Source organism: Phyllostomus hastatus, unplaced genomic scaffold (assembly GCF_019186645.2).
Source record: "Phyllostomus hastatus isolate PE091 unplaced genomic scaffold, TTU_PhHast_1.1 phas_contig_1, whole genome shotgun sequence".
Taxonomy (NCBI): domain Eukaryota; kingdom Metazoa; phylum Chordata; class Mammalia; order Chiroptera; family Phyllostomidae; genus Phyllostomus; species Phyllostomus hastatus.
In genome coordinates this window covers 17,860,526-17,875,541 of record NW_025333498.1, presented here as the reverse complement: position 1 = coordinate 17,875,541, position 15,016 = coordinate 17,860,526, and the positions used below count along the sequence as shown (strand labels likewise).

Below are 15,016 nucleotides of genomic sequence, written 5' to 3'. Positions count from 1 at the left end.
ATTTTTGTAAAAGAAACATGTATTTGTGTGTGTGTGTGTGTGTGTGTGTGTGTGTGTGCGCGCGCGCGCACATAGAGAAGAGTATCAAAAGGTTATTGTAATCATTGGGTGATGAGATTATGGGAGAATGTCTTGTATTTGTATATCTTTATTTTCCACAATAAACCTGGGTGGGTTGAATAATAAATTGAATGTTTTAAATGCTTCAAGATGGAAAGATGAGGGGAATAAAATTGGTACAACACTGATGTGTTTTAGTAAAAGGTGAAGAGTTGCCCATGGGTGGCCTCATCAGCTTTCTTTCAGGAACTAGCTGATCCTGAGAACCGAGGGGACGCAGACCTTTGCCTGAAGCACTGAACTGCTGTGTGAATACCAGCAGAGCTGTTTTATCTGAGCTTGGGCCTTGGTTAAAAACCTGGAGAGTGATAACAATATTAATTAGAATAACAGTAATAAACATAGCTGTCATGTATTACATTCTTACCAGATACTTATACTTTGTTTGGATTGTCATTCTTAATCCACACAGCAACCCTAACACCACAGAGGCCAAGACCAAGGCCTGGACATGTCGGGTGACCTGCCCGAGCCCGTGCCCAGGGCTGGGGTGGAAACCAGGCTGGTGGATCCCACGGGCCTGCGGCAGCACAGACGCTGTGCGGTGCTGTCCCGGGACTCGAGGCCAGTGTCCTGCCACCCACTTCTGAGCGAGCACTGTTCACTTGACTAGACTCCTTTCAGTGAGGAGAAATATTGTAGGTCATGTTTGTTTTAGGTTATAATTAAGGAAAAAAGCTACCTCACTCAATAGATCAGGTACTGAAAAGCATCAAATGCTTTGTCAGACCATCTGAATACTTCAAAAGACAACACGTTCAGACAACTCCTCCTTTTCCCCAGCTTCGGTGTCTGAAATATGTGAGTGTTGTCCAAAGCATGTGTTGTGAATTAAAGCCACAGTGAAGTCAGATTCCAGTGCTGCTCTGCTGTTTCTGGCAAATGATTGTTTTCTGGTTGAGCTTCCTCTACACAAAGACCAGATGGAACATCTAGTTTTAGAAAATTAAATGACTACTCTGGAAAATCTTTTTAAAACCAGGTTATTTAAAACCACCTAAATTATGTTCTTAATTTTGACATAGTAAATGATAGGACAGAAATCTTGTTTGTCCTCCTATTGACTTACCAGCGGTGAGCATTAAGATCAGGATCTGTGTCCTCCTGTTGCCATGTCCTTGCCCCCATGGGACTCCCTGCAGCAACCCACGCTCAGTGAGCTGTGTGGTGCCCTGCTGGAGCCCTCAGAGCTCTGTCTGTCAGCAAAACACTGTTGGTTGTGGTCTGTCTCGGTGGTCAAAATACTCTCACTGTGGCATGGCTGCTTAAAAATGAGAAATAAAGATGAAAAAATTGTCATCTTTGCCATTTGGATATTAGCACAAATTTAATATGTAAGACCAAATATAATATGCATAATATATACTTATCATGTAATATATATAATAAAGCTCATTTTTTACTAATTGACCTTTTATTTCAAAGTAAGTTTCTGTCTAATAAAAGAAGATAATTATAGTTCATTGCCTGTTTTTAGCATTTGGAAAATTGATACTAGTCGAAGTCAGCCTTGGTTAGATTTTGTTTAGGAGTAAAACTGTAATTTTCATCAATTGAAACATTTAAACCATATTTTTTTACAACAGGAAAGTTACATAAATGCATCAGCAGATGCATTTGGATGCTAAACAATGCATCAGCCAAACGGGGACAGCAAGCAGGGCGGCTGTCTTTGCACTGCCCTGGAGGGTCTGGGCTACCCTTTCATGGCGTGCGCCCCCCAAACACTGCATCGGGTCCCGGGGTGTCTAGCAGAGTGGCTTTGAGAGCTAGGCCTGAGAAACAGACAGAGGGGAACAGATTAAGGAGGAAAATATTTGCTGTCAAGAGTTCATTTTTCTGTTTCCAGCTGACCTAGCTGTTGGGATCTGTTTTCCAAAAGGGCGCCAAATCACAGTGGGCTCCCAGAGCCAGAGCTTCAGATGAATCCTCACCTTAAATTACAAGTGAGATCACATATGTTTGGTCCTTTGCTCTGATCGGAACATCCATGAGCTCAGTCTCCCTAGCAGGAGAGTCAGCACGGCCTGGCAGGAGCTGCTGCTCTGGCCACCAAGTGTCACCCGCCTACTCTCTCATTGACTAAAGATGGCTCTTGCTTTCTTTTGTAATGAAAGTTGAACCTGAGCTTTTTCACAGTAATTTTCCCCCTCAATCCTCCATTGGTAAATTAAAAACAAACATTTATGAGTGGGTATAATATTTATGTCTGAAACACCAGGGGTAAAATTTGGACTTTATGACATAGTCATAGTTCTGGAAGACAGCTGATTCAGTGCCTTTCCTGAGGGACTATAGTGTGACTTTACCATATTGTTTCTATTATTTCAAATGGCACCAGGGAAGTAAAGTGTCAGGCCCAAATCCAGGCCCACCTCAAGAGCTGTTCCCTGAGTTGGGATTTGCCAACAAATACCCAGAATTGGTTTTGTTTCCCTTCATTTCGTTCTCATCTTCAGGGGCATTGGAATAAGCTGTCCACTTATTCTGACTTCCCCTGGAAATAAAAAGGGCAGATTGTGTTTGCGTATTTCCACTAACTTAGGTCTGGGGCGTTGCCCAGTGTGCCTTGCAGGTTTGCCTCAGTGGCACCTGGCTGCAGCTGTGGGCTGCACTCAACAGCTAACCCACAAGTCACCTGTTTCCAGCTTCTTCCTTCTCTCTGTGCCTCGTGTCTTCTCCGGCCCTTCTTCCCTCAGGTTCTCCCCCCACTCCATGTCTCTCTCTCTCTCTCTCTCTCTCTCTCTCGTTCTCTCTCTCCCCTTCCCTCCCTCCCCCTCTTTCTCCTTCTTTCTCTCATTTTTGCATTACTGTGCGTTTCTCATGGGCTGTTCAGAAACTCAAGGGAAAGAACCTCCAGCTCTCAAAGCATGAGTTGAGACTTAAACATGGTGATGGCCCTGCAGGAGAAAAAAGTCTGCACTGAGCCATCTTAACCAGTTTCAGTTTCTATAAATGACAGGTTTCTGCAGCTGGTCATGTTGTTCCAAGTGGTGAGGTTGGTCAGCCTTAGAGACAAAGGAGGGAACTTTCTTTTAAAGTATTACAGTTAAAAAGAACTTTGGAGTACTTCTGGCCCAGGATTTCCTACATGTGCCTGATTGTAAAAATTGTCTAGATCTTTTATTAAATAATGGAAATTCCTGCGCTCTGTCCAGCACTACTGAATCTTGAACTCTAAGGAAGGGTCCTAGGAATCTGAGGGTTTTTGTTTAACAGGCCGCACAGGTAATTATTAGGGTCAGGCAAGTTGGGAATCCCTGATGTAAGGTAACCGTCATCCCTTACAACTGAGGAGACAGTCAGCTTAATCAATTGTTTGAGCTACTCAGCCAGTGAACACGCTAATGTGAATTTACTCACAGTGTGGTATTGATCACCGAACATGAGTGTCATTTTCCCGTCTCTCTATGTATGAGATCAGGAACTGTTACGAGAGTAGGATGAGCTGTTACATAAATAGTCCGTTGTAAAGTGTAAGGAGCTAGACGAATGTAAGCATTTATTAAATGTCTAAACCAGAACACTGGCTCTATAGCTTTCGCTCTGACCCAGGGGCTCATCAAAGCTTTGTTAAAGTATTTTGAGCTTATTTTTCCAAACTAGAAACTACCCGTTGATCTTGAAGGCTATGAAAGGTTTGTTATTCTCTGTTGCTCTCTAGTTTAAAAGCACAAGTTTTCACCTTTTACCTTGATTCAGCATTCCAGTGGACCCACTACGCATTTACTATACCTCTCCAGCAAAGTCGAGACTTAAACCAGTTATTTCTGTGCAGGTGTGAAATTGAAGCAACTCTGGAGAGATTGAAGAAACTAGAACGTGATCTCAGCTTTAAAGAGCAGGAACTCAAAGAACGAGAAAGACGTCTGAAGATGTGGGAGCAAAAACTAACGGAGCAGTCCAACACCCCGGTGAGTGTTCCCTGTGGGGTTAACCTGCCCCCCCCGCCCCCCACCTAGAAGACGTGGCTGAGCATGGCAGCACGGCAGCTTGCCCTCCCACTGCCACCTCCGCACTTCCTGCCTAACACCTGTGTATATTATGAAGGGCCCACACTCACACTCAAGTAGAACAAGCTCATGTCTCACATCAATTAACAAAATGCCAGGAATTTCTAAGAAAAGCCTATCCTATTTCTGGCTCTTTCCCTAGGAACTGTTATTCTGTCAGTGTGTTCGCATATTAGAACTAAAAAATAAAATCCATCCTATTTTCACACCATCTGCTAGATGCCCAGAACATGTGCCTTAATGCTGTTTAACTCTTCAAAGTTCATCAGTAACTTAAAACGTAACACCAAGGCAGCTAGTTGTCTAATAAGCAAGTCTTCGATGTATCAGAACTTAACCAAGTTTTTCTTCTAAAAGAAAGCTATTTTAATGACATTTAATAAGCTAATAAATGACAAGCATTAATGTTCCTTACTCAGTTTAGCATTATCATCATGGGAAGTAAAAGATTGGAAAAAGACTTCTATCTCAGGACAAGCCTCCAATATTTATTACACCTGGGAAACATCTTGGTTTCTTCCAAGCTTTGTAATTTGAGGAAGTTAATCCTCTTTAAGGATTGTACTATTTATACCCTTACCTTGAGCTTATATATTAACAAGCTATATTAAAGTATAATCAAATTTCAGCATTCTTTTCTATTTTAAATGATTTATCATTTTGGAAATGAAGTATTAATTTATCATTGGTTTCACCAGGGCTTTTAATGGGTCATATTTCTCTATTTTAAAATCACAAGTATGGGTAAGATTAAAAGTATATTTGTTATATATTTTAAGCTTATTATTGATAATTGCTATGGCAATTATACCAAAAAAATACTCAAATACCCTTCACTTGGTGACCTTCAACTAGCTTTCCTATTTTTAAAAGCCCTAATCTCCATTAAGCAGCCAATGCCCAACTGCAAAGTATATTTTCCAGTGTCTAAAAATTAAAATAGTTTGCCTCCTTTTCCAGTGTGTGTGGAGAAGCAACCTGATATCCAAAAAAAGGGAAATTATAGTGAAGACAAATGTTTATTATTAGATTTAACTTTTTCAAAAATGACTTTGGTTATTCAGGGAATCCCAAAGTAAGAACTGAATCGCTATACATAAGACTATCATGGGTATTTAAAAGTAGCACATTTTATAAGTTTAGTGAATTTAACTTGGCTCCCAAGAAAGATATGGAGGGCAGTCTCCTGTTCTGGTCGAACTGATACCAGCAGGCAGACTCAGAAAGCATTCCCCTGAGGATGCGTGAGGGAGCACTGCTATCCCCAGAGCTGAGCAGAGGCAGAAGCATGGCGCTCTTTCTGAGAGGCTTTTTTTTTTTGCTAGTACTTTGAAATCTTAAGCTGTAAAGCATTGCATGGCTTGACTCTTGATGTAGCATTGTAATAAAAAAAAATTTAAGCCACCTATTAGAGTATGCTTTAGAACCTTTCTTTGATTTACTGGCATTAGTTTTGCTAAGAAATTATGGGCTCCCTTGCACACGTCCTTGCTATTATTAGAAACACAGTTGTGTAATAAAGAATAGACACTGAGTGCTCAGTGGGTTGTATGTGGCACTTGAACCACTGAGGGCTGCCGTCTAGTAATGGACAGCATGAAGCCACATCGCACTGAGATTTCCTTCCCTATTTTTCACTTAGGAGGGCTACATTTTCTTTCTCTACAGGCTTGCTTTTAATGTCTCTTCTGCTTAGAGCTGGTATTTCTGAAGGAAAGAAAGTTTGTGCTCAGGTACTTTATAAATAGGTGTTTTCTTTTATCCTCACATCAGTGTCTAGATGACTTTCAATAAGGTTTCTGAGAGAAAGATAAAGTAAACCTTTTAAAAAGGAAGTGGCTGGAAGTTTAAATTTCCTATAGGTAGCCTCATCTTAATTATAGAAGTTTGACATTGACATACTTCATTTAAAATTACATTACTGGATTTATTTCAAGGAAGGACAACTATATTTCCCTCTGAAATTAAAAAATTAAAAATATTTAGTAAGAAGAATTCTCCATACATAAGTATGAACAGTGTTTATTTTTAAAATTATTGTAGCTTGATGTAAAAACAAATTACTATTCTTTTAATAGTAAAAGCTTGTTTGACAGACATTTACTGAGATCTTAACATAACATGAGGAAGGACCCTTTAAATTATAAAATAAATAAGCAAAGAATTTCCTGAGAGTATCTTATAATTGAAAACAAGTTTGAGAAGCTTGGAAATTTGACTACTAGGAAAATAATATCCTGTTTTCAATGTTAAAGGATCTAAAGCAATTTTTTCTTTTATATAGTTGGTACTTTTTTTAGCTGAATGAGATGATGTTCTTATTGAACTAACAACTTCAGCAGTCTTTTCTTAATAGAGTAGGATATTTTTTTGAAACTTACCTCCAACTTTAACTTAAAAAAAAGGAAATTGTCCCTTAAAAAATATTTTTATACCCAGAATGTAAAGGTCACCCCATTGTTTTATATTTGTACATTGTTTGTCTTAAACCTACCCACATTTAAACAATATCAAAAATACAAGCCTTAATTTATTTCTAAAAAAAAAAAAAGGCAATAACACTTTTCAGAGCCAAACAATTTTACTCCCAAAATGAATATGACCAACATTTATAGGAATAGGATTACTGTTCAAAATAATTACATAAGGCAGGAAATAAATGTCTGTATCCACTGTGAAAAGGAGAATTCCTAGAAAAAAAAAGTTCTGCTAAGAGAAAAAAACATACATAGAGAATAGAGAAAAAGGTAATAATCTAAATTAATAGTAATGTCCTCTCCTCTCTATTTTCATATGTATTTATGTGCTTGTTTATAACATAAACATTAGAGACAGGATCTAGAATTTGTTCTCAAGTAAATTATTTCATAAACTGAATAACTAGTATTGTATCTTCTCTGGCTGTAATAAATAATAAATGGAAACAAGTAAATTGTAGACTCATTTCAGTTTAGGGTCAGACACTAATTTGGCTGAAAGCGTCACTAATGACCTCACTTCCCTAGAACCATATGGACCGCTAGCTGTTGGCACGCTTCCGCTAAGCTTTTCTTCTTTGGTACAAGTTTTCTCAATTTTTACTTGAGATGTCATCTCAACTTAATTTCTTTTTTAATATGACAATTAACTAATATTTCTCCATGAAAGTGAAATTGGGAAAAATTAAGAAAAGTTCTAAAATCTACTTTGTTTTAAGCAAAAGGAGGGCTTAAAACTTGCAACACCCTTCCCATTTGAAATTTGGCTTGCACACTTTTGGCTGTGATTTATTCTGTCATTTATAAATTATGGCAGATACCCTGGAGTCAAATCTGCCGTTAAATAAATTCTCATGTGATTTCCTATATTCACTTATTTCCCTAATCATTCACCCTCTGTGCATTGCCCGCTAATTTTGTGGTATCTGTTTCCTTTATTTAAATTGGTCCTAATTTCTCTTTTTACTTCTGTCCTCTCTTCCCTTGTGATAGCTTCTCTTGCCTCTTGCTGCAAGAATGTCTGAGGAGTCTTACTTTGAATCTAAGACAGAGGAGTCAAACAGTGCAGAGATGTCATGTCAGATCACAGCAGCAAGTAACGGGGAGGGCCATGGCATGACCCCGAGTCTGCAGGCCATGATGCTGATGGGCTTTGGGGATATCTTCTCAATGAACAAAGCAGGAGCTGTGCTGCATTCTGGGATGCAGATAAACATGCAAGCCAAGCAGAATTCTTCCAAAACCACATCTAAGAGAAAGGGGAAGAAGGTGAACTTGGCCCTGGGGTTCAGTGATTTTGACTTGTCAGAAGGTGACGATGCTGATGATGACGGTGATGAGGAGGATAATGACATGGATAATAGTGAATGAAAGCAGAAAGCAAAGTAATAAAGTTGAAAATGTTTGGAAAAACAAAAGAAGCTTATTATCTCAGTCTGTACAAAAACCAGTAAGGAGGTAGAAAACCAAGCATGGCATTTGTAGGCCAAGTACATTTGTATGACAGTCATTTCTTTGCTGACTTTACTTTTGATTTGCTTTTGCTTTACAGAAAAATGGGGCAGGGGAGGGGATCAAGCCAAAAAGGTATATGAATCAGCAAATGTGGTGCCTGATTATAGAAACTGGTGATTCCATATACAATATAGTATTTTTAACTAATGGCATTCTGACTTTTTCTTTAATGAATAGCTTGATAGCTTGTATTTGATTTGGTTTGATTTCGTTTATTCAATTGCATAAGAAAACTTACATTTTGAGTAAGCACTCTTAACTCCTAATTCTTCTTTGACACTTGATTTTCTTATAACATGCTACTTTTTTTTTCTTGTGGCAATACACTGTACTGTCAGAAATAATTGATAGTGACTACAAAAGCCAACAATAAGAAAAGTGAGATGAAAGAAGGTTATAACAAATACCTCTTCAGAAATACCTAAGTGCCAAGAATTTTCAATACTTCATAGCACAACTATTTAAAGTAAAACCTGGGAGATGTTCTCAATAGTGCAGGAAGGAGAAATAGTCTAATTTGAAAACAGCAGATGTCACAGGCTTCCATCCCAGTGCTGGCCCTGGAAGCTTCTGGACAACAGCACACTGCCATCTAAGGCTCACCTTTTCCTTCATAGAGAGGGAAAGAGATACTTCCCTTTCTTAAAGGGATGGTCTTACAGGAATACTTTCAGGCGGTGTGAGTGTGATACAGGCTCTGCCCTTGCAGCATGCGTGTTTGCTTTCCAGAGGGGCCGATCATCTTGGATTCTAAACACATGTACAGATTTTTTTAAAGAAGGAAATATTGTAAAAGGAATGACAAAGATAACTTTTTGTCACTTAGGCAAAAGTGCAAGAGGAAGGGTTCTTTTTATATTGAATGCAGCCTTCCAGAATTGTGTTTCTCGAACCCTGACCAAGTGATGCCGGTGTTACAAAGAAGTAGTTGTCGGTGCCACTCAGAAAACCCAGGCAGCCAGGGAGATTCTCCCAATGTTATTGCATGTTTGCTAAAGTTTGTTTAAACTATTAAATACTGTTTCTTTAAAAAAAATTCTGAAACATTTATAGTTATATCAAAAAAAGACGAAAGAACAAAGTCTCAGCCTAAATTAGAGGGCAGTGCCATTCATTTGACTATTAAATCAAAGCGCTTTCAGTGGTTCTTTTTATGGGAGATTTAAGAAAGGATATCATCATAGATATTATCTAGCACTATTTCCAAGTATATTTGATCGTAAAAAGCCTCCTGGAATTTGAAGCCTGGCATGCTTCTGATCCCCATTAAAAGCTGAAAAATACACAAAATATTCAGTACACCGTTCCACCTCTTTTTGGAGAAAAGTAACGAATAAAACGTTGTAGGCGTAAGATGTAGAACAGCCTGCGTACGTGGAGGGATGGAGAGAGCGATCTGAAGTCAGTGTGGTTCAGAGCCTGGGTCTCCTTACTGTGCCGCCGTGGGCACGCTATTGAACCTCTGTGTGTCCATTTGCTCCTTAACATGAGAATGATAATAGTACCTACTTCGAGGATTGTGAGGATTATTATTATTATTTATTATTATTATTATTAAATAATACATGTAAAGCCCTTAAGTACCAGGCCCATGGTAAATGGTCAGTTAATATTACCTCCTGTAATTATGTCAGCGAAAAGGCACTGAAAAATAAGTGGTTTCAGTAACCTTCTAGAAAACAAAACTATTGACTTCAAGTGATAATTGTTTAGTATGACATGAAATTAAAAGTGGCTCGCTTTCAGGAAAGGATGTGAGCTGTAGCTTTATTCCGTTGCTCTTTGAAGTGACCGCCGACAGACTAAGTAAACACAGAAAGAAGAGGTAAGCGTCTCACCTGGAATATGGTTCCCCACTCACCCAATCTGGTACATAGATACAGATAAACACACACCATAGTAGACTGCCGATGACAGATCGGCACACACCGATCTTCTCCTTCCTAAGCATCCTGTCTGTGCTCCCTGACTCAAGGCAAGCCACTCTAGCAGAAAGGCTGGGAGCGGAGCTTAAGGGACAGTTTTCAACTCTTGACTTCCCAGCATGCCCTGGGGTACTATGGCTTAGCAACCTGAAGGAGAGAGCCAAAGAGAATAGTTGAAAAGCCTCTTGCTATAAGAGGGCTAAATAGGAATGGAGGGAAAAATACCAAAGAATAAAAATATAAACTGAAAACTAATCCTCTTGCACATTTTACCAGGCAAAGATAAAGTCATTCGTTCCACAAACATTCATCGAGCCCCTTCTCTGTGCCAGGTACTATTCTAGGCAACAGCAGGACAAAAACATTTGCACTTGTGGCCCTTACATGCCAGAGAGCAGAGATCAACAATAAATAAAGCTCATGTGTAATGTAGTTGAACACATTTGCGAAGGGCCTGCTGACGAGTGCAGCAGGGAAGGAGGCTCAGGTGCATGGGGAGTGTGCGGTTGTCCCATGTGCGGTCAGGACAGGCCTCCCGCCCGACGAGGGCATCTCCGTGGGCTGAGTTTGGGGTCTGTGCACTTTACGTAAGGGCATAAGCCTTGCCCCTCCTTAGGGACAATCAGCAATAAATTTAAAACATAGGAGCTGAATGAAATTGACTTTTTTCCTCTACATATAAATCTGTTATGATTATACATGAAGTTTTGCTGCATTAATAAAACCAGTCAAATAGGGCCAAAAGATAAAGGTAATAGGACTCTATACCCAGACCCAGAGTTACCATGAATTAGGTAAAACTTTGTTCATCTTTCAATTCCTGCCATTTCCCACCAATATTCCAGAGATGGTTAGAACTCAATACTCTGCCATCGAGAAACTGCTAGCATTGAGGTTATAGCAGATTGATCACTGAGGTCAGTGGTAAGCTTGAAATTGCTCTTCACCGAGAATTAGGCTACAGGCCGTGACCATATGGTCCTGGCTATTTCCTGTGTGTTCCAAATCAGTATCTTTCTCAGGTGTTAAACATCCCTGAAACCTGCATCATAAAACTGAATTTTAATGTGGTCTCCCTCTGTGAAGGTTAGAAGACTTTAGACTCCATTATTAGTTTTATTAAGTTTAAAAAGAAATGGTTATCGGCCATATGCATAAAGTCTAATGCTGAAGTTAATTGTGCATCTTCTAATTCACTTTTCAGATCCGTTTTAGAAACAGCAGTTTTATTGCTGTTGAACTTATTTCTAATTATTTGACTTACAAAAAGGGGCATTTATAACAGAAGAGAAAGAAACAAATTTGAAGATTCACGATGAGATAGTTGAAACTCTAAAGTGTAGTAATAATTGTCAGAGCCACACAAGTGCAAATACACTATTCTTTCAGCTCTTTTCCTTTATTCATAAAGGCGACTCTGTGGAATCTGGTGGCACCCTGTTAGTACTGCTCACCAGAGGCAGGGCTGGCACCTTAGGGTGAGGGGAGTGCCAGCCATCATTCTGCCTGTTGTGGTGGCCATGCTGTTTTTAGTGCCCAGTGGCCAAAATGGTAACATCCCAAATGCCAGGGACAGTCACACTCCAGGAAGAATTCCATCCAAGATACCCGTTTTCCCCTCCTCCACTGAGAAGCTTGCTGATAAACTTGGCAGTTTCAGAGTTCCATGTCTAACTTTTCCCCCAACCAAAAGATGTACTTACAGAATTACAACTACCCCACCTGATTTTTGTATGTTAGTGGCATTTATCTTAACCCCCCCGCTGTGGAAACAGTTTCTTTCCCTGTGACAATGCTGGTGGGAACTTTATGGAACAGCTTGGTTTACTCTCCTGTTACACAAATGCCACACTAATAAAGAAAAACGTCGTTGAGGTTACAGTTCTGCAAAGTAGCCAGGTCCATTTAAAAGGGCCCTTTTCCTGACAGTCTTTTTTCTTAGCAAAGTCACAATTTAATATTTTATGTGAGTCACCAGTGTAACGAGGTTGCAGGCCCTCTTGTTTTTAATGTTGTGGAACTATTGAAGGCCAGTTCTTAGCCCATGAGTTTTAACATGCAGCAATTTGTTAGACATGAACACCAGCTGAAGAATCCAAAGTTGATCCCCATTACAATCAAGGGACTGGGGGTGGGGGCAAGATTTGGGAGTGATCCAAAATGACTTCTGTAGCACTGTGAGGTGCATAACTTTATTTTTAAAGTTTTCATTGGAGTGGTACTAATTTCATGAAAGACCATTTTAAAACTTATTCTGAATTAAATATTGATACTTGAGTTTTTTGGATACACTACACCTGTGGCAGCCTTTTGACATTAGCAGTCTCACCAAACCACATATATAACAGAGCACAGTTTCTATAATCAGGTACCTTTGCTGCTTTTGAGTAAGACTGTCTCCAGCTTAGATTGTAAGCGCTGCCGGAGAGAAGACTCTGGTCTGTCTTTCGACCGTAGCACAGCCCGCCAGCTCTAGATGCACCTCTGCTGTGATGAAAAATGAGTGTCTACCAGAAATCTGGAGGATTCGCTGGGTTTCCTCTGATTCCCACTCCCTTTGCGCTCTGTTGCCTGTGCGGAGATTTCCGGCATGTGATTATTTACTTCAAAGTAGAGTTTCAAGCACCTGCATTAAATATTTTACATCGTGTGCAGAATAATATATCTTTTAATGTCAAACATAATACAGTACACATATTGCTTTTACACGGTTTTAAAATTTTTGTACTAAATAATAGAAAATATTTATACTCTTTGAGTGTGAGCTTTGAATAGATGACGGCATTATCACTTTATTGTTTTTTTAAACAAATTTTTTTCTCAATTATTCTATTGCAATGTTATCCTGAGCAAGTTCTATGCCAAAATCTTGTGCAATGTTTGTATGGAAGACGACTTGTGTGGCAGGGCTGTGTGGCTCCCAACTTCAGGGCTGGAATTTGACATTCCAGCACGAAGTCCAGAGTGTACTCAGAAATCCGAGTTGGTGTCATAAATTTCATTTTGATGTGAACTTTGCTTTCCTTTGTTTTAAGACTCCATTTTACAATAAACGTTTTGACAGTAAATCCCTTTGTTATGTGTTACTGTGTACATCACATCTTTGTTAGATTTGATTCCCAACATCCTTTGATGTCACACACACGCACACGAGTCTGAGCTTTTCTCCCCTGAAACCAGTTGGAGTGTACACAATGAATGTGTAAAGTGATGGGGCAGTCACAAGTTGGATTTTTTTTTATCTCCAAAGAGAGACAGAAGGCTTAGGACACACCCTGCAGCAGATACACTGATATGTTAACAAGGTACAGAAAACATAAGGGAAATGGTGAGTCACTGTGTGGCTGGAGGTCATTAACTCTATCCCCTGTCCTGCCAAATCCAGACTGTCTTCAAACAGTGCCTTGTCTCACTGGTCTTGGCGAGCAGCCTGCCGAGCATGCCCTGGCCAGGTAGCTCAGTCCCATACACCAAAAGGTGGTTGCAGGTTCAGTCCCCAGTAGGAGCATTTATGGGAGGCAACCCATTGATGTGTTTCTCTCTCTCTCTCTCATATCAGTAAAAACATATCACATATACTCGGGTGAGGATTTAAACGAAACAGAAAATCCTGCCACTGCAAATATCAACTCGAACCCAGTACCTTTCCCTTAGCGTCATCTTGATGAGCCATCCTCAGAATGTGACAAAACTCTCCTTTTGACATGAAAGCCAAAGGTGTTGGTATTGATTAGTTGTTTCATTGACAGCCTTTACTCTAATCAAGAAATACTTCTCTCTTTTAATTTTATTTATTTTTTTAGAGAGGGGAAGGGAGGGAGAAGAGAAGGAGAGAAACATCAATGTGTAGTTGCCTCCTGTGTGCCCCCTACTGGGGACCTGGCCTGCAGCTCAGGTATGTGCCCTGACTGGGAATTGAACCCTAACCCTTTGGTTCACAGGCCGGCACTCAGTCCACTGAGCTACACCAGCCAGGGCTCAAGAAATACTTCTTTATCACTTTTGTATAGCACAACATTTGCGAATGGTATAAAAATCAAAATGCTGCACATCCCTCTCTTCCCTATAAAAGCCAGCCCTGATGCAGGGAAACATTCCTGGAACAAGTTCTTACTTCACAATTGTGTCCATGATGGGAAAGGGAGATGACATACATGTTCTGCAGCTGCACCCAGCTGCTCTGTGCCCTGTGAAGAAATGAAACTTGTCGTGTATTTTCTTTGATAGAGTTTAGTTTTAGATACTATTCCTCACATCATTTTCCTTTCTGCATTATTAAAGCAGGTGAGTGCATGTGACCACTGATTCCTCCATACACCAGGTATTTCAGAGGAGGGAAGGGGCCATCCCGAGGGAATGGAGCACACGGGGGCAGCAGAGTAGTGGAGAGTGGTAGTGAGTTCTGCCCTTGCGCCCTATCTTTATTACCCACACTTGACACAGTCACAGTCATTGTAACCAGTGGACTTTTTTAAAAAATTTCTGCCAGACCCCCCGGCCTAATTTCCCTTTATTCTTAGACACACACACACTTCCTCTGGGGCCCTGATGCCCCAGGTGCCCCAACCCCCTTCTCCACCCGCCCCCACCACTGCCAGTGTCCTGCCCTGTTGCTTCTCCTCGCCTGCAGTCACTGCCCTTCTCCTTGCCCTGCAGTGCCCAGCTGGAGCCACCATGCCTTCCATCCCCCCATCTTAGCCTACAAAACCCTTCCTTTTCCCTGGCAAGCCCATAGACATTGAACTCTACCAGAGAATTTAGCGTTTTTGTAAATGCACCCTTTATGTCATTCATTCAACAAATTGTTCAACAAAAATTTACCAGGTCATGTATGCCAAGCACTCTGCCAGGCACTGAGTATAAACCAAGATGAAGGTGACCTTGAACTCCTCCATGAGTAATTCATACCTGTTTTACCCCATTTCAATTAAAAGCTCATTGAAGGCAGAGACGTGCATTACCTAGC

The 15,016-nt window shown here is 40.2% G+C and overlaps 1 protein-coding gene across 3 annotated transcripts in view; it reads left to right on the top strand.

The window, feature by feature from the left end:
• MAP3K20 (mitogen-activated protein kinase kinase kinase 20) overlaps positions 1-15,016 on the top strand; it is a 161,803-nt gene that overhangs the window by 110,598 nt on the left and 36,189 nt on the right. For 2 of the 3 annotated variants that reach the window (XM_045856846.1, XM_045857604.1), the window contains exon 11: positions 3,899-4,034. In XM_045856846.1, the coding sequence (XP_045712802.1) occupies positions 3,899-4,034 (136 nt within the window). Of the gene's footprint in view, positions 1-3,898; positions 4,035-7,603; positions 13,119-15,016 lie in introns of those variants that run through there. The other variant, XM_045858324.1, reaches the window with a different exon arrangement.